Raw genomic sequence first — 26,147 nt, forward strand, 5'->3', positions numbered from 1 at the left:
GGCCAAGCGTTGGCGAGGCTGTGTTGATCATCTACCGTATTTCTGTATTCCAGCACAATGATTCTCCAGGAGGCTAGTCCCACCCCTCTGTGAATGTTTGGGAAGTACGCGGGGGTGCTTTTTGTCATCAGTGTGTTTGGGAGCTCTGTTTGCAGCGAGTGGGAGTGTGCCCAGGTGTTCCTTGCAATGAGGGAAGCTGTCCCTTCCAAAATATAGCGGGCTCCATTAAGAAACTTGGAAACACATGACTTGCTTGTTGTCCTGAAATGTTCCCTTAACTTTTCTGCTGGTGTGTCTTTGCTCCTGTACTTTCTTCTTTAAAAATCTACCCACAGGGGTGCCTGTGTGGCTCAGTGAGTTGGGCATCTGACTCTTGATTTTGGATCCGGTCATGATCTCTTGGTCGTGAGATCGAGCCCCACATTGTGCTCCGTGCTCAGCACAGGGTCTGGTTGGGGTTTTCACTCCCTCTCTCTCTGCCTCCCCTTTCTGCTGCCCTGCCACTGGGTGCACTCTCTTTCTCTCAAATAAATAAGTCTTTAAAAGAAATAAAATCTTAAAAAAAAATCTATCCACAAATAAAACAAAACATAATAAATACCAAAAGCTTTGCCCAGTTGCTTTCAATTTTGGGCTGGCCAAGATGCCCTTTCTTCTGGGATGCATTTCCTTGGGGCCTCGAAAACACCTTTGTGGTTTTTTAGTTTTATTTTTTTTTAAAGATCTTATTTGTTTCTCTGAGAGAGAGGATGAACAAGGGGAGGGGCAGAGGGAGAGAAAGAGAAGTAGGATCCCTGCTGAGCAGGGAGCCTGACTCACTGGGCTCTATCTCAGGACCCTGAGATCATGACTGGAGCCCAACGCAGATGCTTAACCAACTGAGCCACCCAGGTGCCCCAATTTTTTACTTATATTTTAATAGGCTCCACACCCAGCGTGGAGTCCAACATAGGGCTTGAACTCACACAGCCCTGAGATCAAGACCGGAGTTGAAATCAAGAGTTGGATGTTAAGCAGCTGAGCCACCCAGGTGCTCCAACCAAAACACCTTTCTTAAACACACATACTCTGATCCTTGAGCAAAGTTATTTGAGGTTTATCAGCTTCACGTTGAACAACTCCCAGACTTGAGTCTTCCTGCCCTCCCCAAGCCTGTGGTAATTGGTCCCAAATTCGTCCATCTGGTGACATTGTTTATTCTGAACCAGGCCTTTGCCATTTGCTCATTACTGGGTTTGGTTTGCACGTGCTGCTTTTTTACATGCAACTGAACCTCCCAAATACCTCACTTTAAATTTATTTTCATAAAGTAGTCTATGCTCCTGATAGATAAAGTACACAAGGGTACACAGTGAAAAATAATCCTTCCCCCACTGCCTGCATGTTTTCCTCCCCCGAGGCAGCCGCTAGTCCCCGTAGAGAGCTTTTTAGTAGTTTTGTGTTCATCTGGGAATGTTCTAGGCTTGTGCCAACTTAGATATATAACATCATTTTTGGTGTGTGTGTGTGTTAATCTGTTAATCGTGCTCAATGTGTGTTGCTTTTTAAACCCGATACGTGTGGAGATAGTCATGCATCTGTTTGCATAGAGGTGCCTTCTTATTCTTAATGACCATAGAATATTCTGTATGAAGGGCATCTGGCTGGCTCAGTTGGTAGAGCATGCTCTACCATGTGGCTCTTGATCTCGGGGTTGTGAGTTCAAGCCCCACATTGGGCTTAGAGATTATGCAAAAAAAAAAAAAAGATTATTCCACTCTATGGCTATGGTATGTTATTAGATCACTCCTCAGTTTGTGGACATTTCAATCTTTTCCAGGTGTGGGTACAACACCCAGTACTTCATTTGTTTTATTTATTTATTTATTTTATTTTTTATTTTTATTTTTTTACTTTATGATAGTCACAGAGAGAGAGAGAGAGAGAGAGAGAGAGAGAGAGAGAGAGAGGCAGAGACGTAGGCAGAGGGAGAAGCAGGCTCCATGCACCGGGAGCCCGATGTGAGATTCGATCCCAGGTCTCCAGGATCGCGTCCTGGGCCAAAGGCAGGCGCCAAACCGCTGCGCCACCCAGGAATCCCCCCAGTACTTCATTTGAATCATCTTGGGGGTGCTTTGCTCCCTGTGACTCTTATCTGTAGCATGTGTTTCTAGGAGCAGATTATTGAGTCAAAGACAAGGTTGAGATGGAGAGTCTTCACTTATGGGGGTGGAGTGGGTTAAGGACCTCTGTTGGGTATGGGAGAGAGGAGATTCTCTCTAGGGGAACACCAGTCCCAGGCTGCACCTTTTTGGTGGATTTTCCTGCCTAACTAGCTGTGGTGTGCCTTTGGGTCATCCTTTGGGCTCTGCCTCCATTTTGAAGTCTGTGGGATGATCCAAGCTCTGGGGTTTCTTCTCCCTCAAGGTACCTGCAGTTACCATTTAATATCCTTTCGGGGCTATGGGTCAGTGCAGCACCTGCAGCACTTGCTCAGGATTTTTCTGAAATTGCCTGGTGAGACTGGATCAGCCTTTGCAGAAGTCCTTCACTGTCTCCTTTAATGAATGTCCTGGAAGATGCTCTGACTTTCAGTTGGAGGGAAACCCCTAGGAGGCCTTGCGTGTGTCTGTACCAAACCATGTTCACCTGCCCCAGTGGCCCCTGTCCACACATGGAGGTTGGTGACGCACGGCGTGTCCTGCATGCTGGGGCTTGCCAACAAGTTAAAAACAGTGGGGAGGAGCATCGTCAGGTTAGCATTGGGGATAGTCGTCCTTCTGGATTTCACATCTCACCCCATCACCTTTGCTTTTACATAGCTGTCTTTCCTCGGGACTGTAACTTCTCTTTCTCAGAATGTAAGGCACACCACGCTGTGTCATTATTTCGTCCCTACGCTAATGAGATAGCCACCGGGCATGGAACGGATCCAAGGCCTTGCAGGTGAAGGCTGGGTGGTGGTGGAAGTGTCTGTGTTTAAATGAGATGCTAGAAGAGTCAGCATGGGAAGGAATGAATCAGTTGGGGAGGCAGGGGGCTGGCATGTCTCAGGTGAGAATCAGTGAGAATGTCATTTGTGTCTGTCCCTTTGGAAAAAAAGTCACAAGCACAACACAGTGAATGTTGTCATCTTCCACAAAGAAGTATGTGTGCCTTCCTTCGATTGCTTGAAGTGTGTGGCCTTTTTGGCCTGTCTCTCATGGTTTCCTGCTGTTGCCATCAAGCATGGGTATGGAGAAGAAATAGTTCTTTGGGATAAGGACGGTACTGGTATCTGTGTGACACAACTCATGGTGGCTGAGTCATAATCAGGTCAACTGGGACACAGGAGAGAAGGGTGGGAATATTGGCAAATGGAGAGCACATTTCCAACTAATAAATGGCCCAGTGGTTGGTATTCAGATCTGTCTGATGCCATAAGGCCACACAGGCTCAGATTTGTGGTGTATTTTGTTTTCTGTTTGTTTTTTAAGAGAAGCCAGAAGTCCAGATTATGTGAAGCATCTCAATTTTTATTTTCTGGCAGTGAATTAAAACTATAACAAAAGTGGTGTTAGGCTGAAGAGAGAGTGTCTGACCTTTGAGACAGTTAACCGAAGAGATGGGGTGAGTGGATTTCCGGAAGGATCAACACTACAGTGGCATCGGCCCGGGGACAGAATGCGTTGTGTCACACACACACACCCCCTCCCCGGGGGGCCTAGGCCTCCCTGACTGCTTTAAAATATGTGGTCCTGTGTGTCTCTTTCAGATCCTGGCTCCACAGAGAGAACAGCCCAGAAAAGAAAGTTTCCCAGCCCTCCGCATTCTTCCAATGGCCACTCGCCACAGGACACATCCACAAGCCCCATTAAAAAGAAAAAGAAACCCGGCTTACTGAACAATAATAATAAGGAGCAGGTAAAGGGCCACTGGGGATGGTGCCCACACCAGCAGGATGAAGGCTGTAGTGAGCAGCGCTGCAGCTTTCTGGGTGTTTCTGACAGCCGGTGTTCTTGGCATTTAGCAAGCTGCCTTGTTCCAGCTGTCATTTGTATAGGACAAGAAGGGCAGCTCAAAATGAGTCTAGAAATTTCCAGTGGCTTTTTAGATCTGTTTTGGGGGACAGAGCAATGATCCAGGAGAGCTGAGGATACTGTGCTGTAGGATTTGGGGATTTTCCTTGGTTTTCTTTTTTTCCCACTCTAGGGCGGTTTCCCCAAGTGGCCTGAGTTTTTCCTGCTAGGCCATGCCAGTAGGATGGTTCTGAGCTCTGCCTGGAGGTAGTTGCGTGATGGAGGCAGGCTCCCTCCTGGTCTCAGCTTTCTCATCTGTAAAATAACGTGGTAACACAGCTGCCAACTCTACCTATTGCCCACTGTCCTCTTCCATAATTGGTCACCCTTTTGTCTCATTGTGCATAGACCCTGGGGCTATGGGTGTCTTCTTGACTCCCATCCTCCTTCTGCAGCCAGGACCTGTCAGCTAGATAAGGAAAATCCATTAGCCGTCTGAGCTCTTAAGAAACCCAGCTTTAAAATTCTCTGATGCAGGCTAGATAGATTCTCTTCTGATTTGAAAAGAGGAGAGATGCTTTAGTGGACTGTGAGGTCAGATCTCCTGGCATTGGAGGAGACAGGATGCCCCAGTGGTTCTGCTAGCATTTCAGTAGAGATTCCTTGGGATGCATTCATCCATCTTTTGTGTTATGGAGTGCCAAAGTGGGCCCTGGGGATTGGAGGTGGAATAACACAAGGTTGTCGCTTTCATGGGAAGAAACCTAGCAACGGTTAAATGCTCAGAACTGGGAGAGGGGTGCATTTCTGCACACTAATCTATTTCCATTCTCAAAATTATATAGTGAGATGCCAGCACTGCCTTGGCTGTGTGGCTGTGGGCAAGTTAACCTCTTTTTGCCTAGTTTGCTCATCTACTGAAACGGGAATAATAGTTCCACTACTAATTTCACAGGGTTGGGGTGGTAAACCGAGCTACATGATGTCAGTCATAATAATAAAAAATTAGGCCAGGCTCCACACTAAGTGGAATAATCACAAAAACTATGTGTGAAATAATGAAATGACAGCTATAGAAGTGTTCTAGATCTGTGCTGTTTGAGATGATAGCTACAAGCCACATGTGGCCATTGAGCACCTGCAAATGGCAAAGGGGTTGAGTTGTGGTTTTTTGAGCCAAAATTTCTAGTTTTTATTTAAATTTCAATTAGTTAACATACAGGGTAATACTAGTTTCAGGTGTACAATATACTGATTGAACACTTCCATACAGTACCCCGTGCCCATCGCAGGAAGTGGTCTCCTTGATCTCCACCCCCGTCCCCCCTGCCCACCTCCTCTGTGGTAGCCATCAGTTTGTTTGTTCTGTATATTTAAGAGTCTGTTTCTTGGAGGAACTGGATTTTTAATTTTAATTTAAGTGGCTGCCTCTGGCTTATGGCTACTGTGTTGGATAGTCCAGATCTGATGAGTTGGGAATCTAATGAGTTGGGACTCTTGTTAAAAGAGAAGAAACAGGTCCTAAGTAAATTTCTAGGAGGGTTGAGCAATATATAAGATAGTGCTGGTGAATACTAATACTAAGAGCGGTTGGTTGACAGCATGTCACTTCCTGTTGTAAGGCATTTTTCTGTGTTAATGTTTATAATAACCCTGTGGGAAAGGACTGTAACTGTGTCCACTTTACAGATGAAAACCGAGAGGTTCAGAGAAGTTAAGTTGTCTCCTTAAGGCCTCAGGGCGAAGCAGAACCTGCATTTGAGCTTAGGTCTGCATGTCTGGCTTTAAGCGCTGAGGACCTATCCCTGTCACCCAGGAGGCATGCCATAGCTACTGGGCATGAAGACTGGGGGATGTGAAGGGGTGCCTGGGTGACTCAGTTGGTTAAGTGTCCGATTCTGGATTTCGGCTTTGATTGTGATCTCGGGATTGTGGGATCGAGCCCTGCCTTGGGCTCTGCACTGGGTATGGAGCCTGCTAAAGATTCTCTCTCAAAAAAACCCAAAATACCAATGAAGGCCACGGATAATCCCCAAACCTTAATTTAGCTAGTAATTTAACTTCCTGGACAAACCTTTTCTTACCAGGTAACTGGAAGACATGAGGCAGGTTGTGTCCCTTCTGTGCAGAAAGCCTTGTCCTTTGTCCTTTCCCTTGTGTATGCACAAATGCATCACAGTTTTGAGTTTCTACGTATCTTTTAAGGAATTGACTTGTACCTCTCTTTTTGGAAGCTAATCAGCTTGTGTAGTCCATGCATTTTCTTCTCCTTTTCCTCATCCATGTGTTAGTACTGTTTCTGTGACACTCAGGGCCCATGACTACAATGATATGTTTGTCAGTCGGTGTCCCCCTTTGGATTAGCCGCCTCAGAAAGTAGCCAGTGTTTGGTGGCTGCTGTCACCACAGGGTAGGGGCTCATGAATACATATTGTACTCTGGGTGTGGAAAAGAGGAGACTCTGAGTAGCTGGACACAGGGCATGGTTACACCCCTGAATAATCTGTCATCTTCAGTATTGATAGAAGACTGTTGCCCAGAGGAAATGCAGTCCTGACCTAGAGATTGGGCTCTTTCTAGCTCCACTGCATCTGGGAAATTCATGTTGGGATCTTGTCAGTTTTTTTCCTGTCTTTGAGATTCAGTTACCTTGTAAAATAGGGTTTTGGACTGGAAACATCATAAGGTTGATTGTAGGTTTGTTTTTCAGACCTAAAACTCCCTGGGGCTGAACAGTCAGGAGCTGGCAAAGGAGAAACAGGCTTAACTGCACAGAAATGACATTCCTGACCTTTGACCCCATAATTCATTTTAGCATATAATATTTGCATAGTAGTGGCAGCCTCCCTCCCGTACAATCTGTTTTTCCTTAAGGGGAACTTAAATCCCTTAAAAAAAAAATTCCTCTGGACACTTTCCCCTTTCTCTTTCTTTCTTTTAGAATTTTATAGCATTACAAAATTATGGAATTAAAAGCAAATTGTAGGTCTGCAAGGGCTGGGTTTTACCAATAATATACTTTCTTAGTCACCACTATTTGAAGATCATGGGATTTCAAATAGCAACTTGTATTTTTGAATTCTTATAAAAACTCAGAAAAAGCTGGCAATAGCTGGAGTGGAGTAGAGCCTGCCCCTTTAGACACAGGGTCTGGGTCCTCTAGTTTTCCACAATTCCACCCCTCCCCAGTGTCACACCCTGCCTGCTTTGTGCATTCCTTCTGCCTCTGGCTCTTTCAGGCACCAAAGTGCCTTTGATTTTTGGCATATGTCAAGATTCTTCTCCCTTCTTCTCCTTTTTCTTTATTTTCTTCTTTGTGTTCAAAAAAGAAAGCTAGTCTGGCCTTATAAAAAGAAACAAAAAACGCCCCATGTTTTTCCATTTTTGGTAGAGACCTTTTATTACCTAGTGGAGAGATGGGGGTTGACCTTTTTAAGATTGGCCCCCATTTCACCCATTTTTCATATATTAGGAATTGAGTACTTTTAGGGTAGTTGTAAGAGTAACTTGAAAACACGCTTTATTGTTTGGCACCTGCCTTTGGCCCACGGCGAAATCCTGGAGTCCCGGGATCGAGTCCTGTGGGATCGAGTCCTGTGTTGGGCTCCCTGCATGGAGCCTGCTTCTCCCTCTGCCTGTGTCTCTGCCCGCCCCCCCCCATGTCTATCATGAATAAATAAATCTTTAAAAAAAAAAACGCTTAATTTTTTTGGGAAAAATGTAGTTAAGGCTTACAGTTAATTTTTATAGCCTTTTGGCTGAATGGTTTCATGCTGTAGGAAAGGTTTGAAAATGTGGAGGTGCTTTTTCTTGGGATTGGCTTGGGGGGGAGACATCCCACGGCCTGGAAGGATGCTCCTGGCATTTTGTGGAAGGCTAGGTTTCCAAATATCCTGCAGTAGATGGCCCAAGAAGTATCTTCCCTCACATGACATAATTAGGGCCTTTACTGAAAAACACCAATCTAATTTTTAGTTCTCAGGACATTTGATTATGAAGACTCCTTTTGGGAGGATTCCCCCTCCCCCTCCTTAACAGATTGAGAAATAATCTCCTAACAGATTGGATGGCCAATGTTATACCTTTGATCAAATATGGCAGAGAAATGCTGCAGCTCCTCCTTGCTGTCTCTGAGTATAGGATATATATATATATATACACACACACACACACACACACACACACCATAAATGGGTGGGCTAGCTTTTATTTTGTTGGGCCCGTGCATTGTCTTAAAAATTAAAAAATATCCACAGAAGCCCCTTGTTGGGCTGAGGCAGGTTTTTTTTTTTTTTTTTTTTTTTTGAGGCAGTGTTTTAACCTTTGAGATGATTCGGGGGGTCGCAGGCTTGCTGGCCTCTCCCTGAGCTCTGGCAGCACTGGGTGTGTGTACCTGCCGAGCTGTGTTGATTGCTGGAGCTGAACCGGGGCTGCCCCTTGAGATGGGCCCCAAGTTCTGCCTCTCCTTGTTGTCTCGCCAGCGTCCAGGCTGGATGCCAGTGACATTCCTCACGCTCCAGGGCTGGGCAGTTTTTCTTAGAGTGGAGGCATATTTTGCAGTATTTGTGCTTTATTTATTTATTTTTTTAAAAAAGATTTTATTATTCATGAGAGAGACACAGACAGAGAGAGAGAGAGAGAGAGAGAGAGAAAGAGAGAGAGGCAGAGACACAGACAGAGGGAGAAGCAGGCTCCATGCAGGGAGCCTGATGTGGAACTCAATCCTGGGTCTCCAGGATCAGGCCCTGGGCGGAAGGCGGCCTTAAATCTCTGAGCCACCCGGGCTGCCCGTATTTGTGCTTTAAATGCTGAAGAATAAGAGCTGGAACATGGAATATTTTTGCTCATGTATGTTACCTCTGTGGTCCATGTAGGAGTTTGAATCTGTGGTTTCCCCGTTTCTCACACATGTAGCTTGTGCTCACACACAGCCGGAGCACCCGTTTTCTGCTTTACGCAGGCGAGGTGTTTGCTGACTACAAAGTCTGGGAGCCAGGTGCTGCCCAGAGCCTGTTTTTGTAAGTAAAGTTTTATTGGCACATTTATTCATTTACATATTGTCTCTGGTTGCTTTTTTGCTACTGTGGCTAACTGGAGTCCTTGTAATAGGGACCACAGGACCTTCAAAGCCCTCCGCTATTTACTGTCTTTACAGAATAAGTCTTTTGGCTGTTGGTATAAGGCTGAGAGGTATTAGAGAAGTGAATGAATGAGCCCTGCCTGTTTTCTTGTTCAGTCAGCCTGTGGGAGAAGCAGGGAAATAACACTTGCTCACACAGCCTATAATAACACAGGTTGCAACCTGTTTGCCTTACCAGCAGGCTGGTAACACACCTTCTACATAGCGGGGAGAAAATCTTAACTGCTTTTGCCTGGAATGATTTTGCTTTTCCTTTTTTAAATGTTCTATATTTGTTATCAGACTATGTTTATGGAGCAGGAAACACTTACAAGCAGCAGATAAGGCAAGTATCTGATGGCTATGGAGGTTACCAGGCAGCTGTTTCTCAGCAGCAACAACCACTACTTCAGGAAAGAGGGAATATCCTGAAGAGAGTTGGGAGCAGCCTGGCACGCACCCCTCCCTCCCCCAGGAACACCCTGTTCCCAGCCAGATGTGGGGTAGGGGCAAGGACATGGGGGGAAGCTTAACTTCAGAAATGGCTTCTACTGGACAGGAAAGACCTGGGTTGTTAGGGAGATTAGCTGGCCTCTTCGATTCTTCCAGTTTCGTTTAGATTGGCTCTTCCTGTCCTATTATTAACTTGCTGAAAGGAAGTCAGGCTCTGAACTATGGCTTACTGCTGTGTTGCAGAAGCCACAAAAGCATTCTGGAAGACCTCACTCAGGTTAGAAATAGTTCCTGCTTGAGTCGCTTTAACCTAGTTTTCTCATCTGTCAAGTAAGACTAGTAGTGTCTATCTTGAGTACCTCTCTGGGGGATTATGAGGAGAAAATGAAGGTGGTGTGTAGGAGAGTATGTTGAACTTGTAACATGGAGAGAATATGGTAACGATGTTACTCCCTGGAAAACAAGTATAGAGTGCTGTATCCAGCTGAACCAAGGAAATAACTGGGCTCAAGAATTAGCAATCACCCTTAAAAGTCTTAGCTGTTTTCTCAGTAGAAATGAGAGTAGGGAGGCTTAGAAGGATGGATTAGCAAAGATCTGCTAAGGAAGCATCTGGGAGGTTTGATAAAAAGGAGTGTAGAAATAGGCATGTCGAGAACATTAAAACCTCATAATAAAAACCAGGAACAAGACATGACTGCTTGTAATTTTGACCGCTTTTTTCCATTATTCTGAAGGTCCCAGGATAAAATAAGGGCCCCATTAAAACAAGGAGAAAAGAAAAGTGTAAAAATACTAGAGATGAACAGACAAAACTGGTCTTGCCTAGGGAAGATATTTTTAATCTAAACTATTATAACTGTTTATATATTAGGTCAGGATTAACAAAAATCTAACAACATTTCTGTGTACCAACAAATAGCTGCTTAGAAAGTAGGATAGAAAATGATTTCATTCATAGTACCAACAAAAATTATGCAGCTTTAACCAACATATGAGATCTTTGTTGAGGAAACTGTAATGTTTTGCTGAAGGACAGGAAAAAAAAGCTTATTGTCAAAGATAGGTACTGTGGTTGTGGCTGAGCTATTGTCCATGGAATTGAGGCCCATTGTGGGTTGAGTAGCTTTCTTAAGGTCGCACAGCTACTTACTGGGTCATTTTGATGATTATCACCAATATTTCTTTCTTTATTATTTTTAAGTAGGCTCCATGCCCAGCATGGAGTCCAGCTTGGGGCTTGAATGCACAACTCCTGAGATTAAGACCTGAGCTGAGATCAAGAATCGAATGTTTAACCAACTGAACCACCCAATTGCCTCCAGAATTTCATTTCATTCCTTTTTTCTTTTTCTTTTTTTTTCCTTTTCCTTTTCCTTTTCCTTTTCCTTTCCCTTTCCCTTTCCCTATCCCTTCCCCTTCCCCTTTCTCTTTTTCTTTTTCTTTTTTCTTTTTTCTTTTCTCTTTCTTTTAAAAAAGATGTATTTATTTATTTGAGGGAGGCTGGGAGGGGCAGGGGGAGAAGGGGAGAGAGAATACTGAGCAGACTTCCCTCTGAGCACGGAGCTCGACATGAGGCTCGGTCCCACCACCCTAAAATCATGACCTGAGCCAAGACTGAGCTTAACTGACTGAGCTACCAGGCACCTTTCCCCCAGAATTCCTTATAGTACTTCTTAAATACTGTGTTTGTTACCAATTTCCAGTAGACATTTTCCTAATGAATTTCTTCTGAGTAATCTTCTGTGTTCAGAATGTGGCTTTGCTAGATTCTATAATGTGTCATTAGGGCAACATTTCTCTTGATATTCTGGAGTCAGAAGGGGTTTTGAGTCCCACGAATTGGTCATTGGTGTGAATTGGCCATTTGTATCATCTTTCTGCTGTTGGTCGTTCTGAATAGGATATCTGGTGCTTCTGCAAAAACCTACCATGTTAGAGAATCATGGCTTTAAGAAGCCATTGGTTGGCTCAAATACTTTAGTAGACTTGAAAAAGAGTAGTTTTTTTTTTTTTGTTTTTGTTTTTTTTTTTTAGTGACTCAAATCCAGTTGATTTATTCTCCCAAAGCCTGTTGTTGAAAGAATCCTAGGGTAAATTGCCACACTTGTTGGTTTTGTTTAGACTTCCATATGTTGGTCTCTTAATTATATTAGTAATGGCAGCACCGTGTTAAATGCATACGGTATATCATCCTGCTTAATTCCAACCCAAATGCCATGATGTTAGGTATTATTATCCCCATTTTGCAGATGAGAAAATTGAAGCTGAGAGGTTGAGTTTTGTCCAGGGTCATGCAGCTGGTAGAGCTAAAATTTGAATCTGGGTATGCCTGGGTTGTGGCCATTGTAACTATTCTGCGAGGGCAGCCTATTCTTAGACACCAGCTTTTCAATCTATGGCTTCTGAAAATAGAAGAGAGAGAGAGAGGGAGAGAGATAAAGATAGAAAAATCTTAGTATCTAATGACCTGTAGACTTTGTATTTAGTAGAGTAACCCAAGATAGATTTTTAATGAATGTGTGAAATACTGTGATTTTTCTTTTGTTGTTATTGATGTATTTGTTCAAATTCCTTTTGAGAATGCACATTTGTTTTGAAACCAAACCTGTCTTTCTTGCCTACATTTCAGTCAGAACTAAGACATGGTCCGTTTTACTATATGAAGCAGCCACTCACCACAGACCCTGTTGATGTTGTACCGCAGGATGGACGGAATGATTTCTACTGCTGGGTTTGTCACCGGGAAGGCCAAGTCCTTTGCTGTGAGCTCTGTCCCCGGGTTTATCACGCTAAGTGTCTGAGACTGACATCGGAACCAGAGGGGGACTGGTTTTGTCCTGAATGTGAGGTTAGTTCCTGATGAATGAATGCATTATCTGCTTCATTTCCTTTCCTTTCTCTTTCTTCCTTTTATTTTAAATTTTTCAAATAATCCAGATACAGGAAAAAAAAAAAAAAAGAAATGTCTTGCCTTCCACTTGCTCTCTCCTGGTCACCCCCTTTTGGGACCAGCTTTGGCAGGCGCTTGAGCACCGCAACTATCTCAAAGACTCAGACTGCACTGAGTGTCAGTTTTGATTCTCCATGGGTCTTTGGATCACTCTGGGATCTGCAACCTTCTCTCATTCTCCTGTAATGAACATTTCAGAAGTTAACTTTATAAACTGTTAACAGTTCACATATGTTGAAAAGATCGCATGCTGTTTTTCCTCTTCTTGGATATTGTCTCCTGCTGCATCATTGACTCATCGGTGGTAGCCCGAGCGGAGAAGACCAATTTGGGTTGTGTGCTCCATGTGGTTATCATCTGATGCTTTCATTCATGACACAACAGTTTCTCGAGTGCCTGTTAGGTGCTGGGGATCCAACAGTGAACAAAAAGAGGCACGCATTTCATGCTTTCCAGGAGAAGAGGACAAAAATCAAATAAAATGAAGAGGAGGAGTTGGGTGGAAGGTGTTTGTTTCCCTTTCATAAGAAGAGGCCCAGGAAGGCCTCACTAAGATTTGAGAACCTCAAGAAGAAGAGGAGGAGTGAGGGGTGGCACAGCGGTTGAGTGTTTGCCTTCACACCCAGGGCGTGATCCTGGAGTCCTTGGATCGAGTCCCACATCAGGCTCCCTGCGTGGAGCCTGCTTCTCTCTCTGCCTATGTCTCTGCCTCTCTCTGTGTCTCTCATGAAGAAATAAATTACAAAAAAAAAAAAAAAAAAAAAGTGAGTCATGCCCCCTGTAGGTGAGAGGGCTGCAGGTACAGAACCTGAGCAGAAGCACACTGGCTTTAGTGAAGAACATCTGTATCATCTGTAGGAAAGCCTAAACATTTTCCTTTTATTAAAACAATTATTACTGTTTCCACAATTCTGCGGTGTCTTCTATTCTTGGCAACTTCCAATTCAAAGGCTTTTTCAAGATGCTGCAAATGATGTCATCTACAAAATCATTTAACATGGAATGTCACTTGGGTTCGAAGGTATATTAGAACTTGATCTCAAACAAGGAAGCTTTTTGTGTACGCAATGAAACGTTCTCCCCAATGTCTTTTAGTGAGGAAAAAAAGCAAGCTATAGCGTGGTGGCTGTGGTACTGCTTTTGTGTTGGGAAAGGAGAAAAATAAGAAATATATAAAAAGAGATTAGACATCACATCGATATGGTGATGGTATTTTAATGGTGTTCTGCCCCTAAAGTTGTGAAAGATGGCTCCTGGTTCTCCTTGGGATACTTGAGACAGAGAGGTAAGGCGCTTTGCTCAGCGATGCCCTCTTGTTGCAGAGCTCTACCTGGTTCAGTTACATTTAGTGTGGGCACCGAAGTCTTTGTCTGTTTCTTTTTGTCTTGACCCACCCTTCCCAGTTGTTTAATGATTTTGTAGAAAAGATAGTGGCTTTTGTTACAAGTAATAGATCTTGATGGATTCGATGGACGCAGGGTAGAACAATAGGAGTTGATTCTCATCTGTAGAAAGAACCCAGAGACAGTGCCAGGCCAGAGTTTGTTCACAGCCAGACTCTTTCTGTTTCCCTGTTGAGGCAATGCCCCCCCCCCGCCCCCCAACCCCGCAAGACGGCTGGGGTTTTTATCACTTGCATCTAGACAAAAATCCCTCTAAGAGTGTTTCTCTGTACAACCCTTTTTTGGTCAAACAGAAGGACTTTGCCCTACTACAGCCTCCAGCTGACTTGTCCCTGGCCTCATTGGTCAGGATTGGGCCAGTCTTCAAGCTTAAAAAAAAAAAAATGTTGAAAATGCTTGTCTGGCACTTTCAGTCTGTATCATGAGAACCAGGCACTATCGGCCAGGAGGGAAGGGATCAGGTATGGAGGAGAGGTGAATGTGTTCACCATGGATAGTTTCCTGGAAATGAACAATAATTCAAACAGACAGGTGTTCTGTGTCTAAGATGTAGAGCCCCAAATTTCTTCCTGGGGTGCATTGGTGATGCAGTCAGTTGGGAAGACTGTCTACAGCTTGGATAGCTAAGGAGTTAGCTATGTGCGTCACATACTGTTTTCAGCTTCTGAGCAATTCATGTGTTGCCCTTTCCTCGACAACCAACCAGACACATCTAAAAGTTCCTTTTGGAGGATTCAGAGATATGAAGGATGGAAACTAAATCAAGATTAATTGGAGAAAACTTTTCTCAGCTCTCCCTACACAGATGGTTAAAGAGTGTTTCCTGACATCATCAGACTTTGCTATTTTGGTGTTGCTGCTACATAAGGAGCCTGAAGCTCTGGGATATGGTACCAGATTGACATAGCAGAGTCTGGTTTCAGACATTTCTCTGGGCCTCTTCTTTGATGGGAATTTCCTTTTCAAAATGACATTTATTTCCCATGGAGACCGATAGCTAGACTATGCGTCTTGTGTAGTTTGCCAGAATGTCCTGAGTGGGTTCACATCCGTGGTGACAGAGAATGAAGTCATATTTATATTTAGCTCTCTACCATCCCTTGAATTCCTTCTTCGGGGAAGACTGTCCTTTTCCATCAATGATGTCATTGAGACATTAATGGCTCGGCAGTTTCCTGAAAGGTAGCCCAGAATGCTAAGAGAAGCAAGTTAAGTGACTGATTCATTGTGTGCAGAGATCACCCTAAAACCATTAGTGGTCTTTCCTTTCACATCCCATTCTTGAAACCCAGTTGTCATCATGACAGTTTTTCAGGTCCTTGCCTATCTGCCTGTTTCTCAGAGGCATCTGTCATCTTCATGAGTTTTTGGAAAAACCCTTCCAAATAAGGTCATCAGTGGATTGGTGTGCCTCTTCATTTTTATCCACTGATTCAGTGTATGGTCAACTAGATTGGAGTCCTTCTCAAGTGGAACAACTAGTCTCCTTTGGATGGAAAGGATTTTTTATTTTGAGCTTATTGGAAATTAGGAAAGGGAACTATGTACGGGGGGAATATTAACTTTTTGCTAACTGGACGTTTGTGTGATTTTTGACTTGTAGAAGATTACAGTAGCAGAATGCATCGAGACTCAGAGTAAAGCCATGACAATGCTCACCATTGAACAGCTATCGTACCTCCTCAAGTTTGCCATTCAGAAAATGAAACAGCCAGGGGTAAGAAGAATGTTCCTCTTGGTAGAAGCATAAATGGAAAGCAGTGACTTTTGTTCTTTGCTGTTAACATTCTTGTTTTGAGTAGGCTTTGCTTTGCAGACACCTGGGCATACTCTTGGGGCCTTCTTATGTGCCTGGCTCAACAACCTGTAAATTAAGCATAAGGTACAATGACATTCAGTTAATTCTCTATAGTGAACACTCCATGTCCCCAAGGAGTTTAATTGGGAAGTGACATGAAGTAGTAGAAAGTTGGTGGGGATTCAAAATTGTGGTTGGTTGTATGAAACCTCATGCCCAGACCCTCTGGGTAAGGAGTTTTTGTGCTGCTTCCCATGGGAGTTAATAAAATTCCATTTCAGTGAGAGAGTGGTGTACAGTCCACTTTACATATAACTAAGGTCTGATGATGGAACCTCCATGTGAAACTCAACCCGTGAGACTCCCATAAAGGATGAGATGTTGGTTCATTCCTTCAATTTTGAAATGGAATTTGTTGTACAGCCTTTGTCCCTTAAAGGTAATCTAGATGTGAAAGCAGAACTGCCATATTCCACTGGCACACCCTGTTTCCTGGTGGTTACCCTCTCTAGAGTCCCAGTCACATCATATCCATGTTGGTTTTAGTTTTTTTTTGTGGCATTTTTAAGAAGGATGACCATAAAGTGCCTGGTTCTTAAAAATAATACATTGTGCCCATATAATCAACGTGTCCTGACATTCTTCGTACAGACCAATTTAGAGAAACTTTAAGGGTAGGGTTTTCCCTTTCTGATTTGCGCAAAGGCACCATATGGGCTAGTGGTGACCTTTTGTTAAACTCTCTAGAGTCTGCTGCTTTCTAAGTTGAGAGACTATATAGCAATATAGAACCTCAGGGTACTGAGTAGACACTCTGGCTTAATTTCTTAAAAAAAAAAATAACGAGCTTTTGTTTTGAGATTATATTCTGAAATATGATACCATGAAAAAAATTCAGAGCATGCCAATTGGGTGTTGCTAAATTGGGAATCTATTTGTCTCTGTAACAAAATCTCCGTCAATGGAAGCAAAAGCATAGATAGCCTCAGTTTGGAAAGAAAAACAACTTTTTTCTTTCTTTCTTTTTTTTTTTTTTTACTGTAGAGTTGTTTTTATGTTGAGTGACATGGAATTACTTCCTGCTTTTCCATAGGCTAAATTATATCTGCTGAGGACTGTTGTACAAAAAAGAACAGACTCATGTAGAGTCGTCAACACTGTAGAATTATAAACCAAGGAGAAAAATCGAAGAAGGCCTTAATTTCTCACATAAATTGTTTGATATAAAATCAATCAGGGCAGAAAGTTACCAATGATACTGAAGCATCTTTGTAACTTGCAGTAGCCACACACTTTCCTTCTGGGTAAAAGAGGGCTCCAGTGACTACAAGTGGTAGCCCTTTCACATGCCATGCTTGGCTATCATTTGTTGTTTAACTAAATCTTTTAGGTGTTGATTGATTTTAAGATTTTGAGATTTTATTTTTAAGTAATCTTTGCACCTGATATGGGAATTGAATTTATAACCCTGAGCTCACGGGTTGCATGCTCTACCCACTGAGCCAGCCAGGGGCCCCAAATCTTGTAGATTTTTATATATTGATAAATAAAAAACATCCGTCAACAAACTGGGCCTTGCATTTTGAGCTGTTTCAGGGAGGGCTTAAGAACATGGCTCAAGATGAAAAAGTTTGACGTCCCTGTGTTGAGGGGAATTTGGTTTCTCGGAGGAGCAGCATCTTACTGTCTTAGTTTTCCCCCAAGTGTGAAATATCTCTTGGCACTTAAGGGGACTTTATTAAGTGTGTCTTCTCTGGGTAGGACCACATTTCACTGTCAGTTTTGGTTATGGGTATTTGCAGGACATAGGTAAGCCTTATTAATAAGCCTTATTCAGAGTTCATATCTGGGGTGATTGATGGTGTGTTCTGGTCAATCTTTATAGAAGAAGACAGGACCTGCTATTTGAATATATATTGGAAACAGAACAGATAACAAAACAAGAGTCTTCCCCTCCCCCCATGATTATTGATAACCAGGCAGAGCCTGAAGCTGAACCAGCTTGGTACTCCCCAAGGTAATTCTTTGGGGGAAACCATTAGAATCATACTGTGGGAAAAGTTGTCTCCATTTTAAAAGTACTTTGTTACTATTAATGCTTGGTTTTCCACAGTAATGATGGGGGTTTGTGTTTCTGTGGGTGTGTGTGAGCATCTTTTCTTTCTTTTATAGACAGATGCATTCCAGAAGCCTGTTCCATTGGAACAGCATCCTGACTATGCAGAATACATCTTCCATCCTATGGACCTTTGTACATTGGAAAAGGTTGGCCTCCATCAAAGAACCTCACCGTTGTAGCCCACAATTACCGAGATGACCAAAGACCCTCCCTCACTTCCTGTGCCCCATCTCAAGTTAGATGGTTTCTCTGCCTTTCCTCTGTACCATTTTATTTGGATGGAAGAACTCTTGATCCCCTTAACCTTCTTCCAAGGATTGTAATGGAGTTTTGAATTCCACTGATTAGCTCCAAATATTACTTCTGCTGGTGATTGCACCCTTTTACCTGAAAAAGTTACACTTCTACGAATCAGTGATTTGATCATTTTGAGCCTTACCTCCTCTTTTCTTTCTCTCAGAGGTGCTAATGAGGGCAGCAGGAAGGAGTAAAGAGAAAATTAAGTGTTTGGGGAAACTTTAGATTGCTGATAAAGATGGTGGCTTCCTAGAACTTATTCGACTGTTATGGATATGTTTTTATTGCCTGACGGTGCTTTTAAAAGTTCTGGCTAAAATTCCATGCTGGAAATTAAACTTGGAATGCTTTAGATTGTACACATCATCCTTGTGCTAAATTTTCAAATTTTTGGCACCAAAATGTATAGGTAATGAAAAGCACAGATGAGGAGAAAACCTTATATTTTTCTTGCTGACCCCCAAACACCGAATCAAACTTGCTTTGGAAAATTGCACACACCCTCATGGAATTCAAGAAAAGAAGGCATTCAGAAAAGACAGGGGTGGAATCCTAGCTTCACCCATTATAGCATTGGAACTTTGGACAGGTTCCTTAACATTCCCAGACCTTAGTATTCCTGTCTGTAAAATGGTGATGATAGTGTGTCCTTGCATTCTTAGTGACAAGGCTTACGTGAGGCTGTTACAACGAATAAAAAATATGCCAGTATATAAAATATCTTGGTTTCTTGGAAGGGGCTGCGTGATAAATGACAGCTGCTAAAAGAGGAAACAGTTCAAGTTACTGTGATGAGTTCAGTGACTTCTTTTTTATGGCGTTCTAGATTTCAAATATAATAGCATCTTGGGAAATGGGTAAAAAGCATTAATTAATTTGGCAAATGACTGCTAAGAAAATGATGTGGGGACGCAGGTGTTAATTGGCTGCGGCTTGTACAGACTCCCGGGTTATTATGCTCCTTGCTTTTTCTTCCCAGAACGCTAAAAAGAAAATGTATGGATGCACAGAAGCTTTCCTGGCCGATGCAAAGTGGATTTTGCACAACTGCATCATTTATAATGGAGGTGGGTGGCTTAGATGGTTCCTAAAAAAGAGAGTGTGTATGCTGTGTGTGTTGCCCAATATCCTACCCTTGCTAAAAGAAACATACTCTTTTTTTTTTTTTTCATGCTCCAGGGTAAAAAAACTGAGAATATTTGTGTATAGATTGCTAATATATGTGAATAGGGGATGGTGACTCTCTGCATTTTAAGGGATGAGCTGATACCCTTCGTGGCTTTTGGCTATATGATACTGCTTACCTGTCCTTTTTAAAAACTTTGTTTTAAGGGAGGAATAATTACATGCAGTAGAACGCATAGATTTTTGTGAGTACATTCTCTGAATTTGAGAAATGTGTAACCACCTCAAATGTATAACTACAACCTCAAATAAAATCTAGAATATTTCCATTACTCTATTATATTCCCACTTGCCCTTAACCAATAAATCCATCTGTCTCGTTTTTTTTTTCTGTCCCTATAGATTAGTTTTACATATCCTAGAATTTCATATACAAGGAGTCATAGTGCATTCTTTTGTGTCTGGCTAATTTCATGCAGTGTAATTTTTTTTGGATTCGTATGTCGTGTGTTACCAGTGGTTTTGTTCCTTTTTATTACTGTGTTTGGTTTTTTACTATATTAGCATGCAATTTATTTATCCATTCCCTTTGTTGATGTTGAAGGATATTTGGGTTATTTTCAGCTTTTGGCTGTTAGGAATAAAGCTGCTATGAACATCCTTTTTTGTCTTTGTGTAGACATATATTTTCATTTCTCATGGGTAAATACTTAGGTGTGGTAGTGCTGGCTCATTGACTAGGCTTTTATTTATATTTATAGGACATTTTGGCAAACTTTCTGCAAGGTGGTTCTATCATTTTACACTCTTCTAGCCATGCATAGGAGAGTCTTAATTGCTCCACATCCTTGCCAGCACTTGATGTTGTCTGTATTTTAAATTTGAGCCATTATTGAAAGTGTGAACTGCTATGTATGTCATGGTGTTAATTTGCCTTTCCCTAATGATTAATGGTATTGTGTATTTTTTCATGGACTTACTAATCATTTGTTTATCTTTTTTGATAAAATACATTTTCAGATATTTTGCTCATTTCAAGAACTGGGTGGTTTGTGTTTTTATTATTGCATTTTAGGAGTTCTTTCTATTCTGGATAAAGTTGTGTCAGTTGCATTTTTGTGGATTGAGCCTTCTGGACAGAATGGAAGAGGATTTCCATTAGAGTCTCCTCTCATGGCACCTTTCATATTGCCCTACCTTCTCCCACAGTCCTCTCTGTCTACCTTTTGGCCAGGTAGCTCTTTCAGTGTCCTGCTCCATTCTGTTCCTCTTCTTTCCTGCTTAAACACTCTGCCTTGATGACTTGTTTTAGCCTTCATTGTCAGCCTGTGAGTCCTCTGAGCAGCCTTCCCTTATGGACCCAGACCATATAGTTGCTCTTGTTAGGAGATCTTACAGTACCTGTACTTTCCCACGGTAGCACTTATCACACTTCCTGGATGGGGCTAATTTTGTTTGAGTTCCTTACCAGGATGTTAAGATCTTTACTTTTTTTTTTTTTTCTCTTTTTCTTTGTTGTAAGATCTTGAAGAGTGGACACCCTGTCTTTTTCTTGTATGGCCCTAGTGTAGATTGTTAGCTAGTGTGCAAGGGAAGATGTATGAGTGGGTGGATATCTGCTAAAAGCACATATTTTGCGTTATTGGCTCAGTAGCGGGGCTAGGGGTGTTGGGAGGGGAGAAAGAGGCACTCAGTTGAAAATTCATCTGAAGATTATAAGTTCAAATATATAGAAATACTGGTAAGATCACAAAAACAAATGATTGAGATTAGGTGGCAGAAAAAGAGCATTTTAAACCAGGATGGCCATTGGCCAAGGGGAGAGCTAGATTAGAGAACTGAGGGAATGAAGTCCTGCCCAGCCTGAAGGGAACACCATTGAACACCCCAGTGGTTTTTTTGATAGAGTTACCACATCTTTTGAGTTTTTAAGACAAGCCAGGAATCGAGGCATGTGTGTGTGTGTGTGTGTGTGTGTGTGTGTAAAATCTTTTGCCAACAAATTCACAATGTCTGAAGATACCATAAGGTCTGAAGAAAGATGGCTTTTTGGCCATCTTGTCTTCTGGTATAGTGCGCAGGTGAGGGATTTAGATCTGAGGCTATATTTTTTTTCTTTCCTTCTTTTTTAAAGATTTTATTTATTTATGAGAGACACAGTGAGGCAGACATAGGCAGAGGGAGAAGCAGGCTCCCTCTGGGGAGCCTACATGGGACTTGATTCCAGGACCACAGGATCACGAGCTGAGCCAAAGGCAGATGCTCAACCACTGAGCCACCCAGGTGCCCCTGGAGCATTTTCAACTCATTAGCCAAGTAGTCTCGAGTAAGCAACGACTTTGGAGCCTTGGCTTACTCATTAATGAAATGGGAACACTCATACTTGCTTCCTAGTACGGTTTCTTGAGGAGTTAACAAGGAAATGTCTTTTGAAGCACTAAGCAGAGCAGAGCTACTCAATTATTTTCTTTCCCCTGTTACCCTTCATGGGTTAGAGTTTGGAACAATGGTTGAATAAGGCTCCTTTACACTAATTGGAGGCTTTCAAATGTGATAGCATCTTCCAGATATTATTAACCTGTGAGCTGTAGGAATCCCACACAAATTACTCAGTTTCAGAATGACATTGAGGCACCAAAGATTGGTCAGTGTTTAGGGGGTGAAGTCACATAATTTGAACCAATATTAGGAGTCAGAATCTTCTGGTTTTTATCCTTCAAAAGCTTAATCCTGGGGGAAAGGAAGTTGAAAGGTCAGTGGAAGGATAATCCTTTGGGTGTTAAAAACATGTTTCCATTTGAATTAATTCATATTTTCTTATTCCCTTAGGAAATCACAAATTGACGCAGATAGCAAAAGTAGTCATCAAAATCTGTGAGCATGAGGTATGTGTTTCTCACTGTCCTATTTTAAATGCACCCACAGTGTGGGGCTGGGGGGCTGGTTTCCATGTGCAGAGTCTCTCAGTGGTCAGCAGTTTTGGGATTTGTTGAGGTGTAGACATATGCCCTCTCTTCAAAGAAAAGTTGAAGTGACAAAGAGGGGACGCCAGTGTGTTATAAACCTACCATATCTTAGCCATGACCAAGGGAGCTGGAAATGACCCTTTATTTCATTCTTGAGTCATCGCCAAGCACTCGGCATCCTGAGTTATCTTGGTAGCATAGATAGGGCTCATAATTTCTTCACCCCACAGTCTGTGGCATTGGGCTATGCATACCCTTTTACACTTCTCATGGAAGATGTTTGAGTTTTGATGTTATGTGAGAGAACGAACGGTCCTGATTGTTTCTCGGTGTGGCCTGGAGAGTCCTGTAGAGTCAGTCTCTCTTGGAAATACCCAGTGGTGTGTGTGTGTGTGTGTGTGTGTGTGTGTGTGTGTGTTTTAAAGGTTTTGTTTATTCACTGAAGAGAGAGAGAGATAGAGAGCATGAGCAGGGCAGAGGTAGAGGATCAGACTCTTGGCTGAGCCGGGAGCCCGACTCAGGACTTGATCCCAGGAACCTGGGATCATGACTTGAGCTGAAGGCAGATGCTTAGCCAACTGAGCCACCCAGGCATGGTATGGAAGAAATGAAACTCCTGGGCTGTGTGCCCTGACGCTCTAGTGGTTGTAGGGTAGGCTGGGAGCAGAAATGGTTCCAGGGAGGCTTTATTAGACACCCATTTTAAGGGTGAAAAACCAAGATGTAATAGACTTCAACATGTCTGTGTACTTCATTCGTTCATTCATTCATTCATTCATTCATTTGTAAGGAAACATTTGACTATCTTAGGATATGTCCATTTCTACATATTTTTATGAGAGAGTTTTATATCTATATTTTTCACTTAGTGTGAGTGTTTCCTCATTCTAATTAAACACACACAGGAAGGACAGAATTTTTTGTTTTTGTTACGATGATTTTCTTAGCATAAATGTTAGAAAGGCATCTACCATGTCTAAGGCTATAAACATAGCAAAGACTAGGTAGATATTCCCTGATTGGCTTATGGAAAAGCTGTTGCAACTTAACACCCTGGGTTGGGTGAGAATGGAAGTTTTTCTGTGTCCTCCTCAATATTGGAAGTTCTTATTTAAAAAAACAGGTATATATTTTCCCTACAATGTGATCAGTGAAAACTGGCATATCGCTGTGATTTTGGTTTGCACTTCTTTGATGATAAGTGGTGATGGCCTGTTTTTGATATGTTCGTTGTTGATGTGGAGTTTTGTGTGAGTGAGTCGTCCAGTTGTTTCCCCCTTGGGTTTTCATTTGTTTTCCTACATTTGGGAGCCAAGGCTTCTAATCGTGGGTTGCCCCAAGGTGGAATTTGGGGCATAGTATCTGAACCCAGGTACTCTGTGTCTGGCATTTCTGAATCTACCTGTTGGCAATATTATGTTACCACTGGATGATCTCCAAAGCCAGGGCTTGTTTACCCAGTACCTTTGGAATAGCACACAGGTAGAAAGGGGAGAAGGGGGAACCATATGCCACCATTCATTTCATTCATTTATTCTTTTGCTCCCTTATTCATTCAGTTATTCATTGACTTTTAAGTTAATCAATTATAGTTACAACATTATGAGTAATAATTTATTGAACACCTGCTAGGCATCTGGTACCTTACACGATGCAGAGATAAAGAGAAAAACAAGTCTGATGAGACAATAATAGCAACTAACAAACAGGGTCTGACTTGCCTGGGTTCAAATCCTGGCCTTGCCACTTTGCTGCATTTAGACCAGGGGCAGGTGTCTTGAAGAAAGAGGAGGTGGTGGCGGCTTGGTCTAGGTGGAAGCATGGGGGTTGGTGGGAGGTAGTTGGACTCCCTCTTAAAGGTGTCCCCTACTGCGGGACCTGGTTTAGCTAAACTTAACTGCTCTTGTACTGTCATGCATTCCTTAAGGGCCTCCAGATGTGAGGTCCCTGGGATGACACATCCTAACATATTTTTGCTTTGCAGATGAATGAAATTGAAGTATGTCCGGAGTGTTACCTAGCTGCTTGCCAAAAACGAGATAACTGGTTTTGTGAGCCTTGTGTAAGTTGCATTTTCTTTCCTTACTTCATTTTCTGAACCCCATGTCTTAGATGGCTACCCGAGGCCACTTTCTTTCTTTTTTTCTTAAATATTTTATTTATTTATTCATGAGAGAGACAGAGAGAGAGGCAAAGACATAGGCAGAGAGAGAAGCAGGCTCCCTTTGGGGAGCCCGATGCAGAACTTGATCCCAGGACCCCAGGATCATGACCTGAGCCAGAGGCAGACGCTCAATCACTGAGCCACCCAGGTGCCCCTAGAGGCCACTTTATCCAGGTGGCTTATTCGATGAAATTTGGGTGAAGATTATTTTATTTTATTTTATTTTATTTTATTTTATTTTATTTTATTTTGTTTTGTTTTGTTTTAATTTTATTTATTTTACTTATTTAAAAAAATTTAAAAAAACAATTTATTTATTTATGAGAGGTACAGAGAGAGAGAGAGGCAGAGAGAGAAGCAGGCTCCATACAAGGAGCCTGATGTGGGACTCGATCCCAGGACTTTAGGATTATGCTGTGGGTTGAAGGCAGGCGCTGAGCCACCCAGGGATCCCCGTATTTATTTATTTTTAAAAAATGATTTCATTTATTTATTCATGAGAGACCCAGAGACAGGCAGAGACAAGAAGCAGGCTCCCTGTTGATCCTGGGTCTCCAGGATCACACCCTGGGCTGAAGGCAGATGCTCAACTGCTGAGCCAACCAAGCATCCCTTGGGTGAAGTTTTTAAATGCTGTTTTAGTGATAAAGCTATGACAAAATGTGAGTAATCCAGGTAGAATAAACCTCTGGGGCTGAACGTTCACGTACCAGAGGGAGCATTGTGATTTCCTGGGTTTATTAATCCCCGGGCCAACTGCAGGGTAGAGAGCAGGAAGGTGCTCATTAGGGAGGGGACCCTCCACAGTAATTCAGATAGCAAGCCGGAGGAGTTACTTGAGGATGTTCTTGACGAATCTGTGTTGAGAGGTTCAGAAATACCTCTCTGGATTGACTCCATGGTCTCTCCAGTGACTTAGTTTTTGAGGGTAGGGGGTTGGGAGAGAAAAATCACCGTTTTCCTCTTGGATCTGCATTTTCTAAACAGGTGTTTTGCCCAGAGAAGCATGTCCTTGGGGTGGGCTGGTGGGAGGTTGGGAGGAGGTGTAGGGGTGGAGCTTCCTGGGCTGCAAGATTGGGCAAGCAAAGTAGAAAAGTAGAAGATAGTTTATGTCTCTTCCTGTCTTTGGAGATAAACACCTGCATTTGTTAAGGCTCTGAGCAGCCTCGATAAAGGGCAAAGGTGGCTAATACTGCCCCTGTTATATGCCAGGTACAATGTACATTTATTCCCCCAGCTTCCCAGAGGGTGTAGGCATTGCTGTTTCCATGTTTCAAAGGAAGGTGTTCACTCTTGCTCATGGCCATCCAGGCAATAGCACTAGGGGCAGGATCCAAGCGTGGTCTGTGCTTCGTCCCTCTGCTTCTTCATTCACCCCCTGCCCCCCGAACAAGCTTTGCCCGGGCCTGACTTGGCCTCATGCCCTCCTAGGGAAGCCCGCTTGGGAGACCTTGCTTGGAACTGTTCTCCATTCAGTTGGTGGCCTTGCTGTGTCCTCCCACAGCGAGCTTTACATGTGTGTCTTGCTGTCAAATACATACAAACTCTGGATTTTGTTTTTCTTTTCCTAGAGCAATCCACATCCTTTGGTCTGGGCAAAACTGAAGGGGTTTCCATTCTGGCCTGCAAAAGCTCTGAGGGATAAAGATGGGCAGGTTGATGCTCGTTTCTTTGGACAACATGACAGGTGGGAGTTAAAACCAGCTGCAAACGTATAGCTTTCACTGAACCTTTGATACTGTCATGGATGCAAGCAGGAGTGGAGGTATTATT

General features: G+C 42.8%; 1 protein-coding gene across 50 annotated transcripts in view; it reads left to right on the forward strand.

Moving 5' to 3' along the window:
* ZMYND8 (zinc finger MYND-type containing 8) overlaps window positions 1–26,147 on the forward strand; it is a 125,663-nt gene that overhangs the window by 34,351 nt on the left and 65,165 nt on the right. For 25 of the 50 annotated variants that reach the window (XM_072735671.1, XM_072735686.1, XM_072735670.1 and 22 more), the window contains 8 exons: window positions 3,734–3,882; window positions 12,182–12,400; window positions 15,509–15,622; window positions 17,876–17,968; window positions 19,099–19,186; window positions 22,074–22,129; window positions 24,195–24,272; window positions 25,946–26,061. In XM_072735671.1, the coding sequence (XP_072591772.1) occupies window positions 3,734–3,882; window positions 12,182–12,400; window positions 15,509–15,622; window positions 17,876–17,968; window positions 19,099–19,186; window positions 22,074–22,129; window positions 24,195–24,272; window positions 25,946–26,061 (913 nt within the window). The remainder of the gene's footprint in view (window positions 1–3,733; window positions 3,883–12,181; window positions 12,401–15,508; window positions 15,623–17,875; window positions 17,969–19,098; window positions 19,187–22,073; window positions 22,130–24,194; window positions 24,273–25,945; window positions 26,062–26,147) is intronic. The other 25 variants (XM_072735677.1, XM_072735697.1, XM_072735674.1 and 22 more) reach the window with 1 other exon arrangement.

The sequence above is a fragment of the Vulpes vulpes genome, chromosome 14 (assembly GCF_048418805.1).
Source record: "Vulpes vulpes isolate BD-2025 chromosome 14, VulVul3, whole genome shotgun sequence".
NCBI lineage: Eukaryota > Metazoa > Chordata > Mammalia > Carnivora > Canidae > Vulpes > Vulpes vulpes.